Source organism: Lithobates pipiens, unplaced genomic scaffold (genome assembly GCF_037356315.1).
Source record: "Lithobates pipiens isolate NorthernLeopardFrog02 unplaced genomic scaffold, aLitPip1_a1.2 Scaffold_10, whole genome shotgun sequence".
NCBI lineage: Eukaryota > Metazoa > Chordata > Amphibia > Anura > Ranidae > Lithobates > Lithobates pipiens.
The window spans coordinates 167904152-167930002 of record NW_027507686.1 but is presented as its reverse complement, the minus strand read 5'-3'; the positions used below and the strand labels follow the sequence as shown (position 1 = coordinate 167930002).

Sequence of the window (25851 nt, the reverse complement as noted above, 5' to 3'; positions counted from 1 at the left end):
AAACTCTCCTCCAGATGATAATGCATAGAAAACCTTTTAGGAGGAGCAAACAGTTTATCGGGATGTCCCCAATCCTCATACAACAATTCATCCATTAAGGGATGAATTGGGAAGGAATAGGCAGTCTGTGGGGCTTTCCTGACTCCCAGGGAAGAAACAGAGGACGTAGCGACTTCAGCAGCAGGCATTCTGAATGTGGTACGCACCAATTCAGTATAATACTGCACCTGTTTTCTGATCGCCTGGGAGGAGGGGACTCTCTCCTCTTCCTCTGATTCATCCGACTGCTCATGATCCTTGTCCCAAGACAGGGATCTCTCCTCATTGTCAGAAGAATCATCAGAGAGTAATTTCAGCAGAGGGAGGGGATCTACCCCTTTTCCTTCTATCTTTCAGGGAAGCAGAAATTAAATTCATTATTCTCCCTTCAAAACCCTCCAATGTAGCCCTAAGGGAGTCCTCAGTGACATAAACCGGGGCTGGGACATTAGGAGAGGCTGCAAAACCTGACAGGGGCACTGACTCGCCCTGAGAGGCTGGCTCCAGTCTTGCAGGGTGGGATAGTAACTTACAGGCACTTTTAGAACCCCTGGACCTAGGCAGTGATTTACCAGTGCCCTTGTTACCTCCCCCTGAGACCCTCTTACGAGGAGACATAGTTCTAAGCTACAAAGCAGAGGTACTAGTACAAGTGCAATCACTGTTGTGCTTAAAGTCTCACAATAAATATATATGCTTAAACTGCACAACCTGATGCTGAGTAGGTGTCTAAGGTTTGCCTGGATCCAATCCCCACGGATGCTTACTGCCCACAGCTCCTGTGTCTCCACTTACAGCCCCCTGATGCTCTGGGCTTTTTAAATCTGCCGCCTGGTGCCTGCGCAGTACAGCGCCGTGCACATTGCCGTGCACGGCTCACAACCACACTCCCCCCTCCTCCGTTAGGCCGGGAACGCGCCCGACGCGCGTGCACGTGCACGCACGTGCACGAGGACCGCGGCATCCAGGGGGGGAAAGGAGAACTCCACCGGAGCTGCGTGGGACCCCCAGACTACGTGGGACCCCTGTGTTACCTTGTTGTGGCAAGGACTGCAGTAGAGACATGAGACAGCTGGGGAACCAGACTTCACTGAGCGTGTGTACTGAAAGGCATGTAAGTATGCATCAGGCTGCTCTTACTCCCTCTAGTGGTGGAAACCAGGTAAGATATACAACTACTCAAAATGAAGAAATCCATCATATAATTATATATATAGGATTAACTTCCCTTACCTGTCCTCGCCGCAGGAATTGCTGAAACAGACAAATTCCAGCCTTCACCTATCACGGCGGGCAGTGTTAGCCAACCTTCAGGTTTATCTGGGGCTCTTTCTCAGAAGAGCCTCCTACCTGGACCATGTAAAAGATTCTGCCAGAAACTTTTGTGCGCTCTGTATAAACAGTACACCAAGTCTGGTTTTCCCAGAGCCCAGTCTTCCAATAGGAGAGGACTTACAGGCCAAACCTCGTTTCTTCGGCTGACGAGGCCCGGGCACCATACCATCTTGGGAGTCAAATATCGGCCCGAGGTATGGATCCGGTTTGTTGTAGCCCTTAGGCTGCTTTCACACTGGGGCGGTATTCAGGCGTTACAGCGCTAAAAATAGCGCCTGAAAAAAAACGGCCCCTTTCACTCCAGTGTGAAAGCCGGAGGGCTTTCACACTGGAGCGATACGCTGGCAGGACGGTGAAAAAAGTCCTGCTAGCCGCATCTTTGGAGTGGTGAAGGAGCGGTGTATTCACCGCTCCTACCCATTGAAATCAATGGGACACCGCGGCAATACCGCCGGCAAAGCGCCGCTGCAGCGGCGCTTTGCGGGCGGGTTTAACCCTTTTTCGACCGCTAGCGGGGGTTAAAACCACCCCGCTAGCGCCCGCGGACCGCCGCTAAAAATAGCGGCACTTTACCGCCGACGCCGCTCCCGCCCCAGTGTGAAAGCAGCCTTAGGCCCCCGCAGGGACCTGCACAGAGCTAAAGTTTTACGTGACCAACCACCATAGACACTGGTGAAAAAACTGAGGTGCCTCCCATATGGGAGGGGTTATATAGGGGAGGAATTCTTCTTAATTGGGGTTAACCAGTGTCCAATCACCAGAGGTGCCTATATAACCCATTATGTAATGAAGCTCCTGTGTCCCGTGATGTATGATCAAGAAAATACATTTTTTTGGGGGGACTTTCCCGCCCCTTTGAGGGCATGGCTCTTATTGACACATAATTTAAACTTTTTACCATTTCCTATAAAAGCTCTTGCCCATGATGTACGAGATTAGCCTAGCTCTGAGGAAGGGGATGAGCCCCTGAAACACGTACCCCGTGTTCTGTGCATGTCCATGCACTGTGTTTATGGCCTTTTGTCAGTTGCATTTTGTGAGTACCCACTTTTATACATGAGTTTCTTATTATTAAATTATCTCTGGTAATGCATTAGCTGTGCACGCCTTCCATGTCTGTTTTTCTTAGGCCCCTTTCACACTGGGGCGGTGGGTGCGTCGGTGGTGCTATTCGCTATTCGACCGCTAGCGGGGCGCTTTTACCCCCCTGCTAGTGGCCGAGAAAGGGTTAAAACCACTGCAAAGCGCTGCTGCAGCAGCACTATGCCGACGGTATAGCCACGCTGCCCCATTGATTTCAATGGGCAGGAGCAGTAAACACCGCTCCTTCACTTCGATTAAGTGGTTTTAGTGTTGCGCAAATGGGGGAATACAAGCAAGGAGGGGAGAGGGAGGGGAGGGAAAGGGGGAGAAAGAGAGGGAAGGAGAAAAGAAAAAGGGGAAGGGGAAGAAAGGGCAGGGAGGGGTAAGGGGAACAGATGAGTATGCAGGTAAAGGATAAAAGGGTAAAGGTCAAAAAGTGCTAGTGTAAAATTATATGTGTCTGGGTGTGCACAAATCCTTGTTCGGTACGTGCTAAACTAAAATATATGTTAGAGAGTGGCAATCAAATATAGATTCTGATAGTTTAGTTTAGCACGTACCGAACAAGGATTTGTGCACACCCAGACACATATAATTTTACACTAGCACTTTTTGACCTTTACCCTTTTATCCTTTACCTGCATACTCATCTGTTCCCCTTACCCCTCCCTGCCCTTTCTTCCCCTTCCCCTTTTCTCCTTCCCTCTCTTTCTCCCCCTTTCCCCCCCCCTCCCTCTCCCCTCCTTGCTTGTATTCCCCCATTTGCGCAACACTAAAACCACTTGATCGATATTGCCCAGAGAGCAGGTGAAGCTCCCTTCAGTGTTTGCAGCATCCCTCTATTCCCCTTGTCAAGGTGGTTGGCGCAGAGGTACTTTATACACTAATTGACCGCTCCTTCACTGCTCCAAAGATGCTGCTTGCAGGACTTTTTTTAGCGTCCTGCCAGCACACCGCTCCAGTGTGAAAGCCCTTGGGGCTTTCACATTGAAGAGACAGCAGCAGCTCTTTCAGGGTGCTTGTGCTTTGCAGGCACTATTTTTAGTGCTATAGCACCTGCAAAGCGCCCCAGTGTGAAAGGGGTCTTACAGTCCCAGGACCCCTGGATGAATGGAAGAGACTGACCAGCAATGGAGGAAAGGGGGGCAGCAATAGGGTTGCCACCTCATCACTTTAAAACCAAACACATAATAATTACAGGTTCTGTGGCTGATTAACCACTTAACCAGATGACCGCTACACACACACACACATCTACGTCGGCAAAGTGGCACAGGCAGGCAAATGGGCGTACCTGTAAGTTCCTTTGAATTTGCAGTCTATCTGGCGCGTGCCACGGGTCCCGCAAACTTGATGTTCGCCGGTAGCTTGCGAATGTGGCGAGGAGAGGCAGAATGGGGAGATGCCTATGTAAACAAGGCATTTCCCTGTTCTGCCTAGCAACATGACAGGGATCTACTGCTCCCTGTCATCAGGAGCAGTGATCTCTGTCATGTTCTAGTGAGCCCACCCCCCCAACAGTTAGAATCATTCCCTAGGACACACTTAACCCCTTGATCGCCCCCTGGTGTTTAACCCCTTCCCTGCCAGTGTCATCTATACAGTAATCAGTGGCTATTTGTAGCACTGATCGCTGTATAAATGACAATGGTCCCAAAATAGTGTCAAAAGTGTCCGATGTGCCCACTATAATGTTGCAGTCCTGATAAAAATTGCAGAGCGCCACCCTTATTATTAGTAAAAAAAATTAAAAAAAAATAAAAATGCCATAAATCTATCCCCTATTTTGTAGACGCTATAACTTTTGTGCAAACCAATCAATATACACTTATTGAGATTTTTTTTTTTACCAAAGATATGTAGAGGAATACATATCGGCCTAAAATGTGGAAGAAATTTGTTTTTTTTCATATATTTTTTGGATATATTTATTACAGCAAAAACTAAAAAATATTGTCTTTTTTTCAAAATTGTTGCTCTTTTTTTGTTTATAGCACAAAAAATAAAAACCGCAGCGATGATCAAATACCACCAAAAGAAAGCTCTATTTGTGGGGAAAAAAAGGATGTCAATTTTGTTTGGGTGTAACGTCGCACAACCGGGCAATTGTCAGTTAAAATGACGCAGTGCCAAATCGCAAAAAATGCTCTGCTCAGAAAGGGGGTAAATGCTTTTGGGGCTGAAGTGGTTAAGGTGGCAATTAAACTCACTTGGTGCCTCATTTGCATTAAATTAGCCTCAGAACATGAGTAATTGATATGTGTTCAGGTTTAAAGGGATATGGTGGCGATCATAGGCAGCACCTCTACTGTAAACGCAATCAAGCGGCTTTATATCCACCCAAGGGGTAAGCTAAAGAATTTTTTTTAATTTTTGGATAGAGTAGAAAGTGGTTAAAACCCTGGAAAGTTTTTTTTCTTTTATGAAGTTTGTGTCCTAGGGAGGGTTACCAACACTTTCTCTCCTGTATACACAGCAGGAAGTGAGAGTAGATATCTTCAAAGTAAGGGAAGATTCCCCTTTATTCCTGTTCCAGTGACAACAGTAGTGGCCAAGACAAATACTGAGGACGTATCTTACCAGCAGGGACATAGCAATAAAAATTTGCAGGGATTCTAACCCTTCTCTACTCTATCCAAAATATAAGAATAGCATTAGGTATAATCTAATTAGTCACCGATAAATATAAAATTCGAAGACAATTATTCTTGCTGATGTGGACAGAATTATACACAAGCATGCATCATATTACAGCCATGACCCTAAAGCCATACACACGATCGGAAATCCTGCCAGCAAAAGTCCGATAAGAGCTTTTGGTTGGAAATGTGTATGCTCCATTGGACTTTTGCTGCCGGGATCAAAGATTGAGAGCAGGTTCTCTATTTTTCCGATCAGAAAAAGTTCTGATCAAAAATTCTGATCGTCTGCAGCAATTCCGATGCGCAAAATTCCTACGCATGCTCGGAAACAATTCAGCACATGCTCGGAAGCACTGAACCTCATTTTCTCAGCTTGTCGTAGTGTTGTACATCACCGCGTTCTTGACGGTCGAAAAAGTTCAGAGAACTTTTGTGTGACCGTGTGTGTGCAAGCCAAGCTTGAGCGGAATTCTGTCGGAAAAACCATCCAATTTTTTTTCTGACGAAAATTCAGATCGTGTGTAACATTATTGCCTGTAGGGGAGCATTCAAGTTTAGAAAACGAGGCTGGGCACTTCTAGTTAAATGATATGTGACGTAAAAAGTCCCCAACAGTGTGCTAATATAATGCAATGTAATCCTTCTGCTATTACAATCTTCTTATCAATTTAGAAGTAACGGTACAATAGATGTGTGATTAATATGTCTATGCATGTGTACATAATCCTATATTTAAGTAAAAAAAAAAGAGAAAAAAAGAAATCTCTAATTTGAATGTGAATAATTACCAATCTGAAAGTGAATGCAGATTTCTATTCTAGCTGCAGAATCCTGCATGCCATGACTTGTACAAATACAACAATGCACCCCGTCAGCACAAAGGAGCAGTATACATTCACAGCTCACAAATGAATTAGACACACATACTTATCCGCTATGTAAATGCATATATATATATATATATTTACACACTCATCCTTCCCTCTTCACACAGCCACACTGAAGCTCTGACGACTGTCCCTTTAAATCCAGCATGCCTGCAGCCAATGGTTTTATAGAGAAGTGACATCACCCACCAGCAGTGACGCAGACCCTATTATTAAAAGGCCAATAAACCTGCTCATTTATGGTCACATGACATTTGGGAGAAGTGCAGGGGGGGAGGAATAGGTTTGGGTTTTGTCATTGTACTGATCCTGCAGCTACAGATAAAGCAAGACTGCCGTTATTGGGGAAGAAAAAAAACACAAGGAAATCCTACTAATCCCATACAAGCATTGCATCTATCTTCTACCTGGGAAAAGAGGCGCTGCGGATCTTTGAAATCAGAGAAAGACATTTTCTATGGATCAAGGACGGGATGACAGAAAGGAGGGTCACAGGGGCCTAAGCAAAATCCTTAATCAGAGGGAATCCTAAAACCAGGATCCTATTCACTACGGACGGTCCCTGCTGAGCCGGCTTTTTGTTTCATTACCATCCTGCAGAATTTCTTAGAATTACAGGTCCCATCAGAGGGTCTACGCTTTCCCTTTAATGCAATGCCACAATTGTTTCAAGCTGCTGCCACCTGATCCTATGGGGAAGCCGAAAAGGGAAAAGGTGATTGTATCACTAAAGGAGTCAGTGTTGCCAAATTCTATATAACAGTGCTTAAACCATTTTTTTTTATTTATTTTTTTTGCAAGGGAGTTTTGGACCATTGCCTCTGGACGAGAAAGGCACACAAAGGGTTAATTCGGAGCCTTGCCAGGCCTCCCATCCTATTAAAAATTAGGCATGCACTTCTTCAGCACGCTATACCGGCTGTCAATTTTAATTTCCTGAATACATTATTCTGCTGGATTGTACAGACCTCATATGTTCCACCTACTGCAAGCGCATGTTCTAGAGAGAATTCAGCTTCTGGGAATATCGGATGCCGTGTAAAGCTTGTGCATGTATTATTCACGCCATAGTCTACAGAGGTGATTTTTTTTTTTTTTCAGGAACGCTGTATTTCATTGTATAACCCATCCATCCTAAACAGAAGCCATCGTTTTTAAAAGCTGCATGTTGGTGCTTTGTGATTCGATCTCCTGCTTGTTTCATTCTAGAAGCTTAAGGAAGACTAACTTCTAAGAATCCCACTGAGAGGTGTAAATTCCCCGCCTCTGTTTTGAAGGAGTTCAAAGTTATCCGGATATGTGTGCAGCTTTGTGAATTTCTGCTATCTGGCTGCTTGATTTAGAAGGATCGTGGCCTAATTCTGCAGGGATTAGTTTAGAGATTGGATACCGACTGCATCCCGGGAAAGAGAATTCTTGCAGAAGGAGCTAGAACGCAAAGTTGAAGCTGTAAGTTCTACCTGTGGTGTTGGGAGTGGCCCATAATATTTGTGAGTTCAGTCCTATGCATCACGTGTGCAAAGGTAATGCCACTACCGAATGACATACAATATAACTACTCAGCCCAAAGACTTAACCTCCCTGGCGGTATGATTATTTCAGATTTTAGGTGCTCAAAGCGGTACAATTATTTTGCATGGACATTTGGCGTTTTATATTGTAGGCCTGTAATTCTTAGGAATAACTCACTTAAATCTGTCCAAACCAGAGTCTAGTAGACGGTATGATAAAGTATGAAAAATGAAATCATAAATTATAATATAATAAATAACTATAAATAATTATACCAAATAATAATATAACAATAATACAAAATATTCAATAATGTAATCAAATCAAAAACACAGAAATTTGCTCAGTTGCAGAATTGTCACTGTCATTACTTTTCAGTATTTGATGACGGATCTCCCCACAGATCGCTATCGCTCAATTCTGTGAATGATTCTAATTTATTATCGCTGTTTTCTAAAACCATTATTGATGTAAAGGATCAATTTTGGTTGCTATGGACAATCTCCAGCTTCCAGGCATAAAGAACAGTTTTTATATTATAAAACTGCATGCAGAGCACTGGGCAGACCACTAGGGACAAAAGGGATGTGAAATAATTACATACAGCAATGTAATCTATAAGATTACATTATACTGTATTTAATGTGGGCGTTTCACTTTTTGAATTTGGCGCTGTTCTCCGCCCCTGTGCGTCGCAGCGCTCACAGGGAACGGAGCATGGCTCCGTGATAGATCGAGCGGAGGATGAGCCACTCACACAGCGGGGGGACATCGCTGGATCCAGGGGACAAGGTAAATAAGCTCTCCCTGGATTCAGCGATGCGGTCCCGAGTTTGGCTCGGGGTTACTGCTAATGGTACAAAATTTTCACCCCAAGCCAGACTCGGGAATACCGCCAGGGGGGTTAAAGTGATTGTAAATGATCACCTTGTAAAACAACCCATTCGGTTTAAAATAGAAATGAAAGGCAAAACATTTGTGAATAAATATAGGAAAAACATTGTAAATACATTTTTCCCCTTTTTTATAAGTGATCACATTCTCTCTGTTCTCAGCTGCATTAGAGCTGGGGGAGGAGGAGCTGCAGCACACTGAACTTTCCAGTGAGAGGCTATGCAGTGAGGGCATGTCAAGACAAATCCAATCATTGGAGGAGAGCAGGCTGAGCTCCCATCATAGCTAGAGAACTGACCACAATGCTCTCATGCTCTATGGTCAGTTTTTAAATAGGAAAGGAAAAGGTACTGGCAGGAACACCAGAATTTCACACAAAGGAAGCAATACAAAGAGAACAGGATCGTTTTTTATTCTATTTTATACAAGTACATGGTACAGTACATATCAGGAATATGAAGTGTTGGGTTTACAAATGCTTTAAAACAGACCTTGCTTGAAGTATTAATCATTTGTGTTGTAGTTGATTAAAGCAATCCATACATGTTAAAATTTTTCCCATTCAGTCCCACATTCAGTTTGGTCACTTGATTCCTATATCCATGCTAAACAGCCTGGTTGGACGAATCTGCAGTGCTGGCTATTCTGACAGTGGGCACCCATGGCTGTCAGAAAACACAAACAGTACCTGCATCTGAATGGATGCAGAAGCTGTTCTGCAGAGATTTCACCCAACTTGTTTGACAAATGTTGATTGTTGAGTCAGGTGGGGCCACCCACAGCAGGCATTTCAGTGGATTCAGCAGGAATCCATGTATGGCCAACTTATGAGCTGGCACATTTGCTTTGTGGGCCTTCTGATTATGTCAACCAAATCTTTTTTTTGTTTAGTTTTGGGTTCAATGGGTAAGGATTGTAACCTCTGTCAGGGTTTAATGCTGTCAGTTAAATAGATTTCCCTTCACTTCCTTTTGCATTTGATAAAAGTCAAGTAAATAGGAAGTGAGAGAAGATCTGCCTGGTTTGGACACAGACAAAAAAATAAATAACAGTGAGGGGTGGGGGGTAGGAGGCGCTGTAGGAGGTGATGGATCCAAATATAGATGAATCTCACAGTCAATAAATAACATATTAAAGTGTACAAGGGCTCTGGTTGGCAACTCTCAGACTCGAAGAGGCCTCTAGAGGGTGAATCTCAGGAGATACAAGGAAAAACAGGAGTGCCAGACTAAATATTGAGAGGCCATGAAGATTTTATTTCATCATAATATTGTAATAATGTTTGTCATTTTTAACCTATTCAAACTTGAGACCATCCACATTTTTTCCAATAATTTTAAGCTCTAATGAAGGGGCCTTTTGAATCTCTGAAACACCCTGTCTTGTCCTTTATGACATTTCATGATAAAATAAACATTACATGGTCGCTCAACATTTGGTCTGGTACTCCTGTTTTTCCTGAACCTCCAGTAATAAAAGCTTGACAGAGAAACAAAACTTACCCACTCTATTAAGAAAACAGTTGTGGGTTATTTCTTGACCTTTCTGTCTGGCACCCCCATCTAAGATGGAGACATAGGCAGTAATAAGAGATTTACTAGCTTCTAACTGTGGGAATGCAGGCCGCACCCTTTTCCCCTCCCGCCTGAATACATCATATCTATATAATAAATAACGAGACACTATTTTTGTCAAAAATGTTGGCTGCAGCACATTTATTGGTATAAATCATTTATTAATAATTAATAATATAATACATTTATTTAATTCATAAATAACTTAAAAACAACCTATCTCTCCATAATAAATCGCTCAGTCATTAAGGACTCGAGCTAAATGACTTAGACATAACCACAAGTCTCCCCTTTTTTTGAAAGGGTGACAACAGCACATAAAGTGCCTTGCGTCAAAGGGCGGGGGGGGAGCTCGCTGTACTGACGCTGGCTCACTGACACAAACAATTCAGCTGATCCCTTTTATATAATAAGCCCCAATCCTTACAGAAGATTCTACTAGGTCACATGGTACACTCTCTTCTCACCCAAACTCATATCTGAAAATGTAAAGGGCCAGCGTCCCTAAATTCTAATCGCCTGAGGGGATTCAAAAACCTATTGAAATTTAGTTGAAACCTCGCAAGGGAGGGGCAGCCCATGACATCAAGCTCATTTTCTTTATCCCTCTTTTAACATTCCTCACTCTATCCCATGGTTAAAAAGAAAAGAAATCTGGGAGGAGTTGGGCTTAAAACTGATATTGGCGTTGGCGTGGGTGGCAAGGCTAAAAATGCACCCGAGGAACTTCACATTTTTTGATTTAAATAGCAGACCTGCCTAGGTAGGTATCACTTTATGATCCATTTCCCTAATTATCCTCCACACAAGACAAAATAGGGAAAATATGTGTTTTTCTCAAAAAGGACAAAGCATCTTGTTTGCTTTAGTGCCCCCTACCCAGCTGTATTTACTGACTCCATTCAGCCACCAAGAGAGGGGGAAATGGCCATGTGTAACATATGAGTTACTCTAGCTGGAACAAAGCCTTCTTAAAAAGAAGTTACCTGCATAATACCTAGCTCTACAACAGGCAGCAGATTCCTACTTTGGTTGCTTCAAGAGCTATGGCCTTCAGCTGAAACTTCAGTATCTTACACTTTCAGGTGCGTTGGAAGCCTGTGTTGTACTGTGCATGCTCTGGTTTTATCAACTGGCCCATACGTCACTACAGGACATAGTTTTGAGGTAAAGGCCTACAGAGCGCAACGGGGGACCATGCATCCAACACATCTGGAAATAGGATTCACATCAAGACTTGGCAGGAGGCTGTTGCTCTTGAAAAGTAAAGACATGACAGGTGCTAGAGAGGGATTAAACTTTTTTTGCAGAGCTTTTATGAGAAATTTTTCAAATGGTAAAGTTGCTTCACGCAGGGTTGAGAACTCCCTCACCCCCCCCCCCATGTGATAGCTCTGAACCAGTCAGCAACTCTCATAATAGCACAGGGAGTGGGTCACATTTTTCTTCATACTTAAAAATTCTGGATTTTTTTCTTTACTCCGGCAGCAGGGGAGCAAACAAAATATATGTACTGCAGGGACAGTGGTGGGGGAATGTTTGGCAATAAAGTGAACTTGTATTATAGGTTTGCTTTGGGTTTTGGTGGATATGTTCTTTAAAGTAGCTCAACCCATTGCATAACTACCACAGGCCATAGAGGACAGCTGCTCCAGAGCCCATAAGGCTTAATATTGTTCAGCTAGATACACACGCACACTTAGCCCAGAAGCTGTCATAAATTATTTCAAAGCATGGAGGGGGGTGGGGTACTGATGCCCCATGCTGTGTGTTCTTTATGTATTCAGGATTCCAATTACACTGCAAGCACAGCTTCAAAACCTCACTCCTAGGCTTGGATATTAGAAGGTAATCATTTGGGATACCAATGCAGGTTAAAACCATAAAAACTGGCCTTGAACTTTTGCAGCTATTCATGCAACATTCTGTGCATAGAGAGTCCTTTTTCCTTTACAGGAGAAATAATGAAAACAATCAGGTTATGCTATTGCAGCTTAAATTGGTTGTACACCCTGTACAACCACTTTTATCTACAGGTAAGCCTATATTAATGCAGGCCATACACGGTCGAATTTCGAACGAATTTTCTTTTCAAAATCAGAAAATTCGTTTTTTTTGTGATCCGATGATGCCACCATTGATTTTCGAAATTCGGCCGACCAAGCCTTCAATTTCACCTCATGTTGCTACAGAAAAGAATTTTCTTGGCTGGGAATCTTCTTTTCTCTCCGTACATTTTCTTTTATCTCCGTACATTTTCTTTTATCTCCGTACATTTTCTTACGTTTCTCGCACGATTCTCCCATCATTGATTAGAAAATCGTTCGTTTTTCTAAAAATTTCCAACATGTCCGATTCCTCAAATTTTATTTCTGCACGAAAATCGGCTGTTGCTGCAGCCCACTAATGGTGCGAAATTCATACGAAAATTCTTAGATACGATTTTCGAAAGAAAATTCTTTCGAAATTCGAACCGTGTATGGCCGGCATAAGGCATAGAATAGTTAACACATACTGTAGATGTGAGTTATTGAAGCTGCGCACCCCAATTCATTGAATTGAATAGAAGTTCCCTCGGGGGGGTTTTTAGCAGCAAGGAGATATTTAGGCAAACAACAATACTTTTTTAAAAAGTTTATTATGGCTATAGTATCAAAAAGGAGATATAATGCATTGATGTACAGGAGTGATAAAAGGCCTATATTTAGGCTTACCTGTAGGTGCTAGAAATATCTCATAAACCTACACTTATTGTCAGGTCTTTGCCTGCCAGTGCTAATAATTTATTGGTTGATATTTAATGGGAAACGCTATATTGGTTGTTAAAATAAGAGTGTACTCTTATGGTCATATCAGCTCATGCTCCTTTCAAACAAACCTGAGCAACCTGAGATCAGAATTGCCAATAACTTCCACAAATGCCGCGTACACACGAGTGAATTGTCCGGCGTACTTAGTCCAGCAAACAATCCGGCGGATAGTCCGGCGGACTTTCTACCGAATGGACTTGGCCACACACGGACACATAGAAAGTCCGGCGTTTGCTAGTGTGATGACATACAGCACGTACGACGGGACTAGAAAAAGAAAGTTCAATAGCCGGTAGCCAATAGCTTCCTTTTCGTACTTGCTTCTGAGCATGCGTCATTCTTAGTCCGCTGGACTAGCATACTGACGAACGTATTGTCCGCTGAAACCCAAGTCCGGCAGAAAGATTGGACTGCATAAATACTTTCTAAGTCCGTCGGACTTTACGCTGGAAAAGTCAGCTGAAGCCCACACACGATCGAATTGTCCGGTGAAATGCGCTTCGGCGGACTAAGTACGCCAGACAATTTGATCGTGTGTATGTGGCAAAAGAGAAACTGGCTCTTACCATCTTCCCTGCTGGAACACTGGTATACTGTGAACTCAAACCCATCTCATTATTCATTTGGTCCCTCAGAGAATGATAATCCTGTATGAAGCCCACATGTGTAAACTGCAAAATAATGGACATGTGTGTCCCTTTGTAACAGCATTAGTTAAGTTAAGTTAATGTTAAAAAAATGCAGTAAAATAAAAAATCAGATGACACGCACATGAACTTAATAAATACATACTAGAGAGTCATAGGCCTACATAGTGTCCCCAATAATCTACACTTGTTGTTTTCCCTTACCTGATAGAAATTTAGGGGTAAACCTGCAATGCAAAAAAATTAAGGGTAAGCAGTGAGGATAGGAAAATGGAAGCGGCAATTGCTGAATTGAACGTGCAGGTTTAACAAAATAAGTTTAGACAAACCTGTAAAAGAAGGCAATGTAATTGTTCATGCTGGCAAGCTTTGCATTTTTAGGAGCTACCACTGCCCAAAGAAGGGGTGCTCAACCTTTGGTCCTCTAGCCACACGTGTCCCTAGGGGCCCTCTGATGTGTCCCTCAACCTCAAACCAGAGAAGCGCATGCCCAGGGTTGGCAACCCGTTGATCAATATCTAGGCTTGCCAACCAGAGCATCAGGGTGAATGAAACTAGCGCAGGGAGCAGAGAAAGCAGGCGACCACAGAGAGAGAATAGGAGCTGCATAAGCTGAGGCTTTCTCTGTAGCACCAGCTTCTGTCCCAGGCAGAGTGATAACAAGTGCACTTGCAGTGCAGCCTGGAGAGCAATGCCAGCAGAAGATGGAAGAGGATAAAAAGCTCAGTGTATTAAACACATACACTGCCCTCTTGCAATGGGCATAGTAGTACCTTCACACTGATCTGTGGGTGCAGCAAAGTGTACCTGCGAGTTATCTTCACTGAGCCATAGACTTCTATTATATCCTGAGGGTTTACTGCACTTTCAGAAAGTGCACATCTGCAAGATATAATAGAAGTTATATTGCAAAGTGCAGCTAACCCACAGGAAAGCTGCAGGTGCACTGCGCTGTACCCATGGTGCGGGTGAAAGCAGTCTTATAGGGGGCACAGGACAGCAAGGGCTTATTTACATTTGCAGTTTTGGGGAGGTAAAACCTAATACTGAAGACGTTTTTAACAACTCCCTCCTGTAGCTTCAGGAGTCGTAATGGCAACTCCACCCCATGCTCCAGAGGGCCCGTCTATCCTCCCTTTCTGTTTTACACTTGACAGGAGAGGTGAAGCGGGCAGCATATGCAGGAACTGATCCTTTTAATTTTCCTCTTGCAACCGATGAAAGCCGGCTTCTTCTCCTTTCCCTCCTGCTGGCATTTAGTGGCTGCAGGAGGAAAATATTCATTATGCTATTCAAAATAAGAAATTTGAAGTTCTGAACCATTTCATTTCTTTGTGGCCTACGTAAGTGGTTCTCACTTTTCAAAAGGTTTAGCCCCCTTGGCCTAAAGATTCTACTGCATTTGAAACTTCTGCTTAGGCTCCTGATCCTGCGCCGGTGTCTCATCTATAAACCCCTACGTCTTTAATTTAACTTGTAGCGATGTAGGGACTGGCTGAAGGGACCAGAGCACCAAATAGGGGACCAGGCAGTCCCATTCCCTGAAGTGTTGGATACAAAATTATCTTTAGGCAGTTGTAGTTAACAGTCACTTTGAAGGTGCAAGCTTTGGGGCTTTTATCCAAATTCTATTTTAACTGCTTAGCGCATTACTGACCTTGAACAAGGATGACACTACAGTAGTCCAGACTTTTCAGACATCACTGACTGCATGCTAGTTCCAGGGTAGTAATTTAGTAGTCAGTGAGGTCAGAATTCCCATAGGCTTACTTTCAAATAGCAAAAGGTTTTAGTGTACACTGATATGCAATTTTTCATACCTTAATTTTCTGAAATTTTGCAAGTCCATGAAGAGATATTTGTATTATTTATTATCTCTTCATAGACATATATTTTGCTTTTTAGTTTCAAAGTCTAAAGGGCTAATCAGTCCTTAATCTTCCTAAGTACGTCTACTAATTAATTGCTTTTTATGTCTTTTATTTTAAACTGGTCTTTCGAAAAATGCCTAATGCTTGCCCGTATACTTTTAGAAATATGGTAAAAGATGCCTATGTGCACATGTCCTTACTTTATTAGCATTATTTATGTCTTTGTTGCAAAGATTTCCTCTCATTTCCTGTCCTGGTGACACCCTGTATACAAGAGTATAAAAAGGGTGTCACTGGTACAGGAAGGAATGGGAAATCTCCCCAGTCCCAATAACAGTATACCAGGAAGTGCAGAAAATCTCCCTGATGGTGATGCAGTTAAAATCTCACAGATGTTGCAACTCATTCCCTGTCCATCCAAAGCTGGAATAGAGTTTAGGATGGTTTGTGGCTTTTGTGCTACTTGTCATTTGCCAGTTATTTTTCCAGCAGTTTTTCTATTGACTGTTGGTATAATAAAAAAGAACAACTTATGCGCTAACCAAATAAGCTGCCAACACTAAAATGTGTCCCCACAAGCAATGACAATTAGCAATAAAAAGTGTGGTGCTACCTCAAATACACAACAAAATCAATTAAAAACAGATTGGTCGCAGTACAGACCAGTGTTAATTTAGTCGACTAACACGTTTTCAGTATGATTTTCGGCTGCAGCATTTTTACAGTGACAAAAACTAAACGAAAAGTACACCATATTTTCGTCCACTAAACGATGACGTAAATCAATTAAGTTTTCGTTCACGAACGAAAGCTAAATTGAAATGTGAGGCAGGAACGTTTACCCTCAGAACTTTCAGTTTCCATGGAGCTCCGCCTTCTTCCTCTGAAAGGAGCCTACTGTTTGTAGATAGGAGGCTGTTGGAGGAAGGTTAGACTATAATCAATGGCTGTTATCTGCAGCCTGAAGGGGGATATTCTATTAGGATGGTGGGGGCTTGGCTGTGTAGTTAACCCTCTCACACACTCACACTTCATACTGATATATAGAGGCCCCTGAAGGACACCTGCTCCTTGTCAATAGGCTTCACAGCTTGTCCACTACGGGAGAGTAGCACACTGTCTGATCTCCGGGAGATGAACCCTTTTGCTACCAGAACTGTTTTGAACCTATGCCTAAAAAATATATTTAGGCCTGAAGATTACATAAATGCCCCCCCTCCCCCAAACATATATTTTCTTAAAGCAGACAAGTTCATGTAAATATGCATTGCATGGTGGCATCATCACGCAAAGAGATTTTAATGTTACACTTCTGCCAAAAAAGCAATATTTTTGTAACGACGGTTGGTTTACCTTAAATACCTTATCTAATAAATAAATCTGTGTCTTTAGTGCATGCTCAAACCTTAATACCATAAATAATAACCTATTTTATTTTTCACTCCAGGACTATATGTCGGTAATAAGTTTGGAAATTGTAGAGAAATGCTTAAATGCATTACAATGTATCTAAACCCATTTGATTTTAGTTGACTAAAATGTACTGGAGATTTAGTTGATTAAATACAACTAAAACTAAAAGACATACAGAAGACTAATATGGAACTAAAACCAAAATGCCATTTTAGTCCTAAGACTAAAACTAAATCTAAATTTTCTGCCAAAATTAACACTGGTACAGACATATTCACATAACACAGTATTAAAGCGGTAGTAAACCCGCATTTTTTTTTTTTTTTTTTTAAAACCTGCAAAGCAAAAGGCCTAATGAGCTAGTATGCACCGCATACTAGCTCATTATGAAATACTTACCTTAGAACGAGGCCCCGACATCTCGCCCGATCCACGCCGAGGAAGCCGACATGCTCCCTCGGCGTCTCTTCCGGGTATCGCGGCTCCGGCGCTGTGAGTGGCCGGAGCCGCGATATCGTCACTCCCGCGCATGCGCGCGGGAGATTTAAATCCGGCCGGACGAGCGCTGCCGGATTTTCGCGGAGAGAACCCCCTTGTGCGCATGCGCCGCTGCAGTCAGCGGCGCATACCGAGGGGAATATCTCCTAAACCGTACAGGTTTAGGAGATATTTTTTTTACCTACAGGTAAGCCTTATTATAGGCTTTCCTGTAGGTAAAAGTTAAAAAAGTGGGTTTACTTCCACTTTAAAAAGATGGACACATGAACGTTTGTCCAAGAAACTGCAGTACTGCCAACTCTGGATGCAAAACAATATACAAATAAAATAATGATGTTGTACCCTACTGGAGAATAATCCTCCCAAATAGTGTAGCTAATTAACAAGTGCTGCAATTAAGAAAAACTGTCTAATTTACTGACGTAAAAAAAATGTCCTGTGTTGATTAAATGGTAAACGCTGAAAAAACTGCTTCTTGCGTGATGTAATCCAAATCCAATTAAAATCTGTGCTCCAACACCGTGCAACCTAGCAGTTCACCTGAAGTAAAGACCTATATTTTTCATACAAGTCAAACAGCACTTGATATATAGGGTATCCTCAGGTTTCCTCCACAATGTATTACTTTAGACAGAGACTCCTTCTCTCCCGCAGGTGCAATATGCAAAAGTAAAAATCACCTTAGTGAAGTACTTCTATTTAAAAAGTAGTAACACACATAAAAAAATGTACTTCAATCAGCATAACAAACTCCTCCACAGAAGCAAATAATGGGACTTCCGGTCTTGGACATAATGCGTTGCGTCACTAATCGCACGACTTCCTCAGGTTTCCACAGTACAATAAAAACTGTGTAGGTACGTCACATTCAGAACTAGTATAAATTATGATGTGATGATAACAACTGTATTTTCCATAAAAAGCAGCAGCTTTCTAACTTATTTCTGTTCTGTGTTATTTCTGTTTATGCCAGCACTTTTTCGAGAAAACAGTATTGATATTATGGGAAGAAATCTATAGTACCGTATATCATGCTTTTAATCTTTCATATTTTTAAATTTTGTCCAGACTGAATACCAAATGCCCTGCTGTCACAAATCTGGTCAATTCAAAACTCATCTGCAGCCAAAAAAGCTTTGCAGGATTAAAATACGCAGAGTACATAACTGTAATACAGATCTCTCGATCTATCGCGGTATAAGTTTTATTCTAGTTCATGGCTTTTATTTCCTGCGTTTTTTTCAAAAATTCATGATTTTCTTCTCAACTTTTAAAATCCAATTCCTTGTATTTGTATTTTGACAGCCTGTAGATCATTGGTTGATACATGCATGAGAAAGCAAGCTGAGAGTGCTGTCAGACAACTGGTGAAGCAAGGAGTTGCAAACTAGTTTGCAATGTCTTTGTTTTTTTATCTTCTACCCTAAATTCTGTTAGCGTAGGACTACACTGGCAAATAAATCTCTTTGTTATACTGAGAGATTTAACTACTTGTTGGCTGTCATCTCATTTGCAGCACGCTGAAATCAATGAGATGCTAATAAGGTAACTGTCAATAAGCATTTAAATAATTCAGTAGCCGAGAGATTTAATCGTCAGTGTAGCTCTAGGCCCATTCACAGCTTTGCATTTTGGTATTGTGGGGTAAAATGTGCATTTTATAGCATGTATGCCCAGCGCATTTACCACAGTGCAGCTCAAGTGATTTTGCATGGTACCCCAATTAGGGTTACCACCTCATCCCTTTAAACCCGAACACATATGAATTACACAGGTTCTGAGGCTAATTTAATTCAGATAAGGCACCAAGTGTGTATAATTACCACCTTAATCAGCCACAGAGCCCGTGTAATCAATATGTGTTTGGTTTTAAAGAGATGAGGTGGCAACCCTAACCCCAGTACATTATTACAGTAGAGAGCAATGCACCCACACTGCAGCACACCATGCATTTTGCAAAAAAAATGATGTCCATTTTTTTTATGCAGTATGGTGCACTGCCAGTCAAAAGGAATTTATGCAGCATGCCACAAAGCTAATTATTGCGAACATCAGCTGGGTACAATCACCATCATCAATTTAGTAAGAGAACTCCTGCAGGAATAGCTTTCCCTAAAAATCCAACATCACCACTCCTCATCAGCCATAACAAGCCAAGCTCCTTAGCACAGCGTGCTGATGTATCTGATGGCTGCATTTATGGTAACAAAGAACTAATAATTTTCTTAAGGCATCCTCTGCTTTTATAAGTGAGCTTTATGTGAAATTGTAGGATATGATGGTTCTTTTAATCTCTAAATTAAAAGGGAACCAATTTGTATATTAGAACAACAAAATGAAGATGCTATTTTATTAATTTCAATTTTCACAGCAAACTCACCCATCAATCCATGTCTCCAAGCTTTATTTTGTGAAGAAAACACTTTGTATCAAACCAGCATTTTTAGCTGGGGCCATCTTGAGTAAGGGCATATGTTTTGGGTAGCATTTACTTATTGGAATTTATTTTCCCTTGGCTCAGGTGTGAAAGCAGGGGGGTGTACTTAACTGAGAAACCCTTCCTCCATATGAAAGAAAAAAAATGCCCACGAAGACTTGGTGTGGTGGTGTAGTGGTTAGCACTCTCGCCTAGCAGTAAAAAGGGTCGCTGGTTCATATCCCAACCACGCCACTACCTGCCTGGAGTTTGCATGTTCTCCCTTTGCCTGTGTGGGTTTCCTCCGGGTACTCCAGTTTCCTCCCACACTCAAAGACATGCAGGTAGGTTAATTGGCTTCCGTCCAAAATTGGCCCTAGTATATGAATGGGGACCTTGGATTGTGGGTGCCTTGAGGGTAAGGACCAATGTGAGTGTGAAATGTACAAGGTTAGGGACAATTGTAGACACTCACTCAGGTTGAACTGGATGGACTGGTGTCTTTATTCAACCTTACTAACTATGTATTTTGACCTAGGCCAGAAACTAGGACGCAACTGAAGAAATGTAAAAAAAAAAAAAAAACAAGAAAATAATAATAATAATACTTTTCTACCTATTAAATGCTAGCAGGAGAAGGATTAAAACAGTTGTTGATTGAAAGAGTTTAGTTCCACTTTGAAGGAGGAGAGAAATCCAGTTCATAATTGATTGGAATTCCCTTATCAGTGATGTTAGCAACACATATCTTGAGTGGCAATGCAGGGAAACTCAATTCTAATTTGACTAACTCAAAGATGGCCATCCAGTATGTTTGAACTGGTCAGAATGACCAAAAACAGAAGCCTGTTTGGTGTTACACATATAGAAGGTGTCAGTAGTACTTATATTTTTCTAATTAGTTATTATTATTATTATTATAGTAACAGTTACAATACAGTTATATACAGTTACAATACAATTTAATACAGGAGGAATCAGAGGGCCCTGCTCTTTAGAGCTTACAATCCAAAAGGGAGGGTCAAGTGATACAAAAGGCAATAGCTGTGGGGGATGGGCTTATGGAGAAAATAAATTTACAGTTGGCAGGTGGAGGAGGAGGATAGGCTTCTATGCAGAGAAAAGTTTTCAGAGATCGCCTAAAAGTGGATAAAGTAGGAGATAGTTGGACAGATTGGGGTAGGGAATTCCAGAGGATGGGAGAGGCTCCGGAGACAAATTGGAGGCGAGCATGGGAGGAGGTGACGAGGAAGCTAGAGAGCAGAAGGTCTTGGGAGCAACAAAGAGAACAATTTGGTTAGTATTTTGAGACTAGGTTAGTGATGTAATTGGGGGCCAAGTTGTAGATGGCTGTGTAAGTTATTGTTAGTGCCTTGAATTGAATTTGAGTTTGGAGTATTATACACTATACAAAACCATTTAGCCCTCTGAAAGAATAACAGGACAACGCAATTTACTATTGCCTTCTCCCAATCATTGTGACTTAGATTGGGGGTGTATATTTCAATTTTTCTATATAAAATTAATTAGCACATATTAGATATGACTCCAACCCTGAATCCATCCAGAATTAAACAATACAGACTGATATACATTATACTATCCAAAGATTCTGACGCTTTTATAGGAAAGCTTGGTAATGAGTACAGTACAGCTTGCCTTTACTACTGTATTAAACTGGCTGTAATACACAGAGAGGACAGAGACAGTGGATCTGATAGCTCACAAGGACGCAGCTTGTATATACCGAGATGTGCTATAGTTATATTCTTAATGTGTAGTTACAGTATTACATGTGGTCTGTATGAGTTACAACCTGCATTTATCCTAAAGTGATTCCTGCAAGCCCAAACACATCTAAATGATTCAGTGGCACAGATTGAGAAGGTGCTTTTTTTTTGTAAGGACATATATGCTTAATTAGCATTAACACACACACATATATATATATATATATAGCTGTGGTTAACAATGATTTTTGGTTAGTGTATGTTGTGCATTTGGTCACATGATATGCAATTAATATTCTGTTTTTTTATGCTACCGGTAAAATGTAAATAACCATCAAAATCTCTCTTTGTTTCAGCCTTTCCATCTGCTCCACATGGCCAACCCTGTTTCTATTAAGACCCACCTGGGTCTAGACTATTAGTTATTCCCAAGGGTGTGTTCTTCATCCTCCGCTGCACTAACAACCACCTGGGCCTTTTTTGTGGCTGTCTTGTACACACTAATGGAGACCAAACTTCCCGTCACTCCTACCAGTCCATCCTCTCCAGGCTTGTCCCCTGTTCTGGCAGCCGATAAGGTGGATGGATTTTCCAGACGTTCTCTCCGCCGCTCCCGCCAGCGCAGATCACATAGCTCTTCACAATTTCGCTACCAGAGCAAGCAGCAGGAGCTTACACAATTACCTCCTCTGAAAGGTAGGCATGCCATATAAATGTCTTCCAGGTTTACCTATTTCTTTTTCCTGTTTGAGATGCAGTTTTATATGTGCAATGAGCAATGATGTGTAGTAAACCATAGCAACAAATCAAATTTCACTTTACACTACACTTTAAGGTGCCTTTTTAGCGCTCCAATGATGCTGCTTGCAGGATTTTTTTCACCTTGCTGTCAGTACACCGGCCCAGTGTGAAAGCATTCATTGATTTTAATGGAAATAGGTTTTTGTGAGATTTTTAGGTGCTTTTTTTAGCGCTTGAAAAGCACCTCGGTGTGAGGGGGCTCTAAAATTGGTCATGATGCCCAAGGTTGGTAGAAGGGAGTCCTGGTCATACGGCACTGTGATTGTCGACAATCTGTCCTACATAGGGTTGCCACCTCATCCTTTTAAACCTGAACACATATTAATTACACAGGCTCTGCTAATTTAATGAAGATAAGGCACTAAGTGAGTTTATTTACCACCAGTGTAATTGATATATGTTCGGGTTTAAAAGAATGAGGTGGCAACTCTTGCCCTACCAGCTTCTTATCATTGATAGTTGAACATGAGCTATCCGTAACAACTCGGCACAGTTCTGGAGCATCAGTGGAGAACAGTACAACAACATATATATGCGGTTCATGAGCATTAAGACATATTGCTTTCATAAAGGGGTTACTGTAGGCAGATTAGTAAAAAGTGAATTTTTATTGGTTGCTATGTTGTCACCTTTTACTTTCTCTACTGACTAGGTTCATAAAAATTTAATTTCTAATTACAAACCTTAGTGATAATGTTATCTTACTGTTTTAGCGCTGGGGTCACAGAGTAAGGAAGTGAGTAGAAGTATTCACAATGGTGTCACAGACAACAATAAAAAATGACTGAGATTCCAATACTCCTTCATCTAAAGCTAAAAAAGTTAAAAGGTTCACCTGAAGGACATAAAGTCAAATGTTAACTCTAATGCCGCGTACACACAACTGGACTTTCCAGCAGACTAGGTCCGACGGAATCAGTCCATCGGACAATCCGATCATGTGTGGGCTAATCCGAATCCAACGGACCTAGAAATAGAACATGTTTCAAATCTGTCCCACGGACTCAATTCCTATCGGGAAAACCTTTCGTCTGTATGCTGGTCCGACGAAGGGAAGCTATTGGCTACTGGCTATTGAACTTCCTTTTTTAGTCCCGTCTTACATCATCATGTTCAAAATGAACGGACTTTTGAACTAGTTTAGTAAATTTAATTTTGACATTTCCTCTGAATGTACACACAGTCTCGCAGTGCAAATAGCTCTGCAATTTTTTTATAAATACGGTTCTGAGTACCTTGCTCCATTAGTTGGTGTGGGCCCTTTCTGTGTGCCATTGGCTGGTACGCTTACTTCCACTCATTTACTGTAGTACTGTGTGGGGCAAAGACATTGATTGGATGCTCAGGCATTGGTTGCCAATCCATGCTCTTTCCTTAAATGGAGCCATAAGATACCAATTCGTGGAAACCTGAGGGAGCCAGCGTTAGCCGATGGGTAAGTATTTCAGCATTCTAAATGGCTTTTTGTAAGGGAGCTGCAGCTTGGAGCAATGTGACTCATGTCAGTGTTTGACTTTAGATGTGCTTTAAGCATGTTTTTATATTAAGGGTAAATGACATAACATAAATATACACTATGAGGTGTAAAGGTTAACTGAACATTTGTAATAAAATTGATATGCCATGCTTTTTCACATACCTAGAGCCTACCTCAAAGCCTTCAGTGCCTGGAGCCGTAGAATAATAATGTCTGTAGGGTATACCCTGTCTATACAGGACCAGAGTGTGTCAATCAGCATATTAATGAAGAAAACAAAACAATTTCAGTATCTAGTGAAAGAAGGCATTCCCTGCAAGAATTAACCCTCTTACAGAAAAAGGTATCAGGAGATGCCTCCTTTGATGTAATGCCGTGTACACACACGATCGGAATTTTGGTCCGAAAAGGCTCTGATGGTTTTCCCGACGGAATTCCAAAAGGATTTCGCTCAAGCTGTCTTGCATACACACTGTCACACCAAATTCCGACCGTTAAGAGCGCGGTGACGTACAACACGTACGACAGGACTATAAAAAAAAAGTTCAATAGCAAGTAGCCAATAGCTTCCGTCTCGTAGTTGAATCTGAGCATGCATGAGTTTTTGCACGTCAGAATTGCATACACATGAACACATTTTTGGATAGGAACTTTTTCCGACCGAAAAATTGAGAACATGCTCTCAATCTTTTGCTAGCCGAAATTCGGCCAGCAAAAGTTCAATGGAGCATACACACAATCACATTTTCTGACCAAAAAGCTCTCATCGGGCTTTTGCGCGCCAAATTTCCGATCGTGTGTACGTGGCAGTTCTCCATCCTGCATGTATAGGAGAATTCAAAGATGGGTGATAGTAAGGATATTTGCATTGGCTGGACACTTAATCTTAGCCCTTTAACTTTTGTTGAGGAAAACAAAAAAAAGATCCCACCTGGATACATTGCAAGAATTTTACAAACTTTGATGCAGATATTCTTGTCACCTTTTTGTTCTGAAGAAAATGCTGTTTGTTTGGCTATGCCAATGTGCGAAATAAGTTTTGATAGCAGTGTCTTTTTTATTATAATTTTTTTTAACCAAAACATTTTTTATTGAGAAAATGCATGAATTGACTTTATAGCCGTACAAAATATACATCCAGCATCAGCATATCACAACTCATGTAAAAAAGTCAACATTATCCAAAAAACTTGCAAACTAGCAGTCGGTAGTGGTACTATAACTAAAAAAATAGTAGGAAACATTCTGTTTTAGCTTTCAGATTTGGGTAGTCCGAGTACCTTTTAAATACAAAAGAACAAACAGGTAATAGCATTCGTTCTCTTTCATCTCTTCCCTACACTGGACTCTTGGTGTTTCAAAATCTGAATAAGCTATCCATCACCAACTGTGGTGGGGCTAGACTAGGATTATCTAGCCAAGGCTGCCAGATATAGTCAAGCTTTAAGGCTGCATTTCTGTGTCGGTAGGCCAGTTGTGCCCTGAAGAGGTGGGAGGTAACATATGATATCCTTTGCTTCCCTGAAGGTACTGTAGCCGCCATCCAGTATCTAGAAATACGTTTCCTAGCCAGGTACAATAGTCTAGTGATCATGTCTTTTTATTATTAATTAGCTGGTGCACTTGCAGGGTTCTAATAAGGAAAGTTGCACTGTCAGCATCCCTTTAGACCTGATTAGGCATATCTCAGCAAAAATGTTTTTTTTTCTTGCAGGGGATGCCTCAAATCTTACTTGTATCTTAGTGCAGTCACTGTATATCATAATCAGTGAGCCAATCACACAAGCAGGAAATTACATTTCTGGGGGTGATCCATACACTAATGGTGTGCAGAACGCCTCCAGGTTGCCATATTGCATTGAATTTTACAGAAACGAATGTGGTGCACACACTTTTCCCTTTACAAAAGTTTTTATTGAAGTATAACAAACAAACAAACAAAAATTTCAAGATGTACAGGCACCAAGAGTACAATAAGTACAATTGTGAGGTAAGGTACAACAGCTTATAAGTCCATCTCTCAAGTATCTTTATATTTACTTTATAATTATTTATTTTCTTTCTCCCCTTACTTCCTCCTCCCCCTCCCCCTCCTTCCTCTAACCAACTCATATATATATATATATATATATATATATATATATATATATATACATAAATATTTAAAAAGGTAAGGGGAAAGAGAAAAAAAAAAAATTGGGTAAAAACAGTCAAGAAGCGTA

The 25851-nt window shown here is 41.5% G+C and overlaps 1 protein-coding gene across 4 annotated transcripts in view; it reads left to right on the top strand.

Annotated features, from left to right (window-relative positions):
• The first annotated feature begins 6238 nt into the window (after positions 1–6238).
• The window catches only part of PPP2R5B (protein phosphatase 2 regulatory subunit B'beta), a 173626-nt gene continuing 154013 nt past the window's right edge, over positions 6239–25851 (top strand). The window contains exons 1-2 of one of the 4 annotated variants that reach the window (XM_077459509.1): positions 6239–7066; positions 21708–22047. In XM_077459509.1, the coding sequence (XP_077315635.1) occupies positions 21855–22047 (193 nt within the window). In that variant the 5' untranslated portion in view covers positions 6239–7066; positions 21708–21854. Of the gene's footprint in view, positions 7510–19345; positions 19408–21707; positions 22048–25851 lie in introns of those variants that run through there. The other 3 variants (XM_077459493.1, XM_077459500.1, XM_077459517.1) reach the window with 3 other exon arrangements.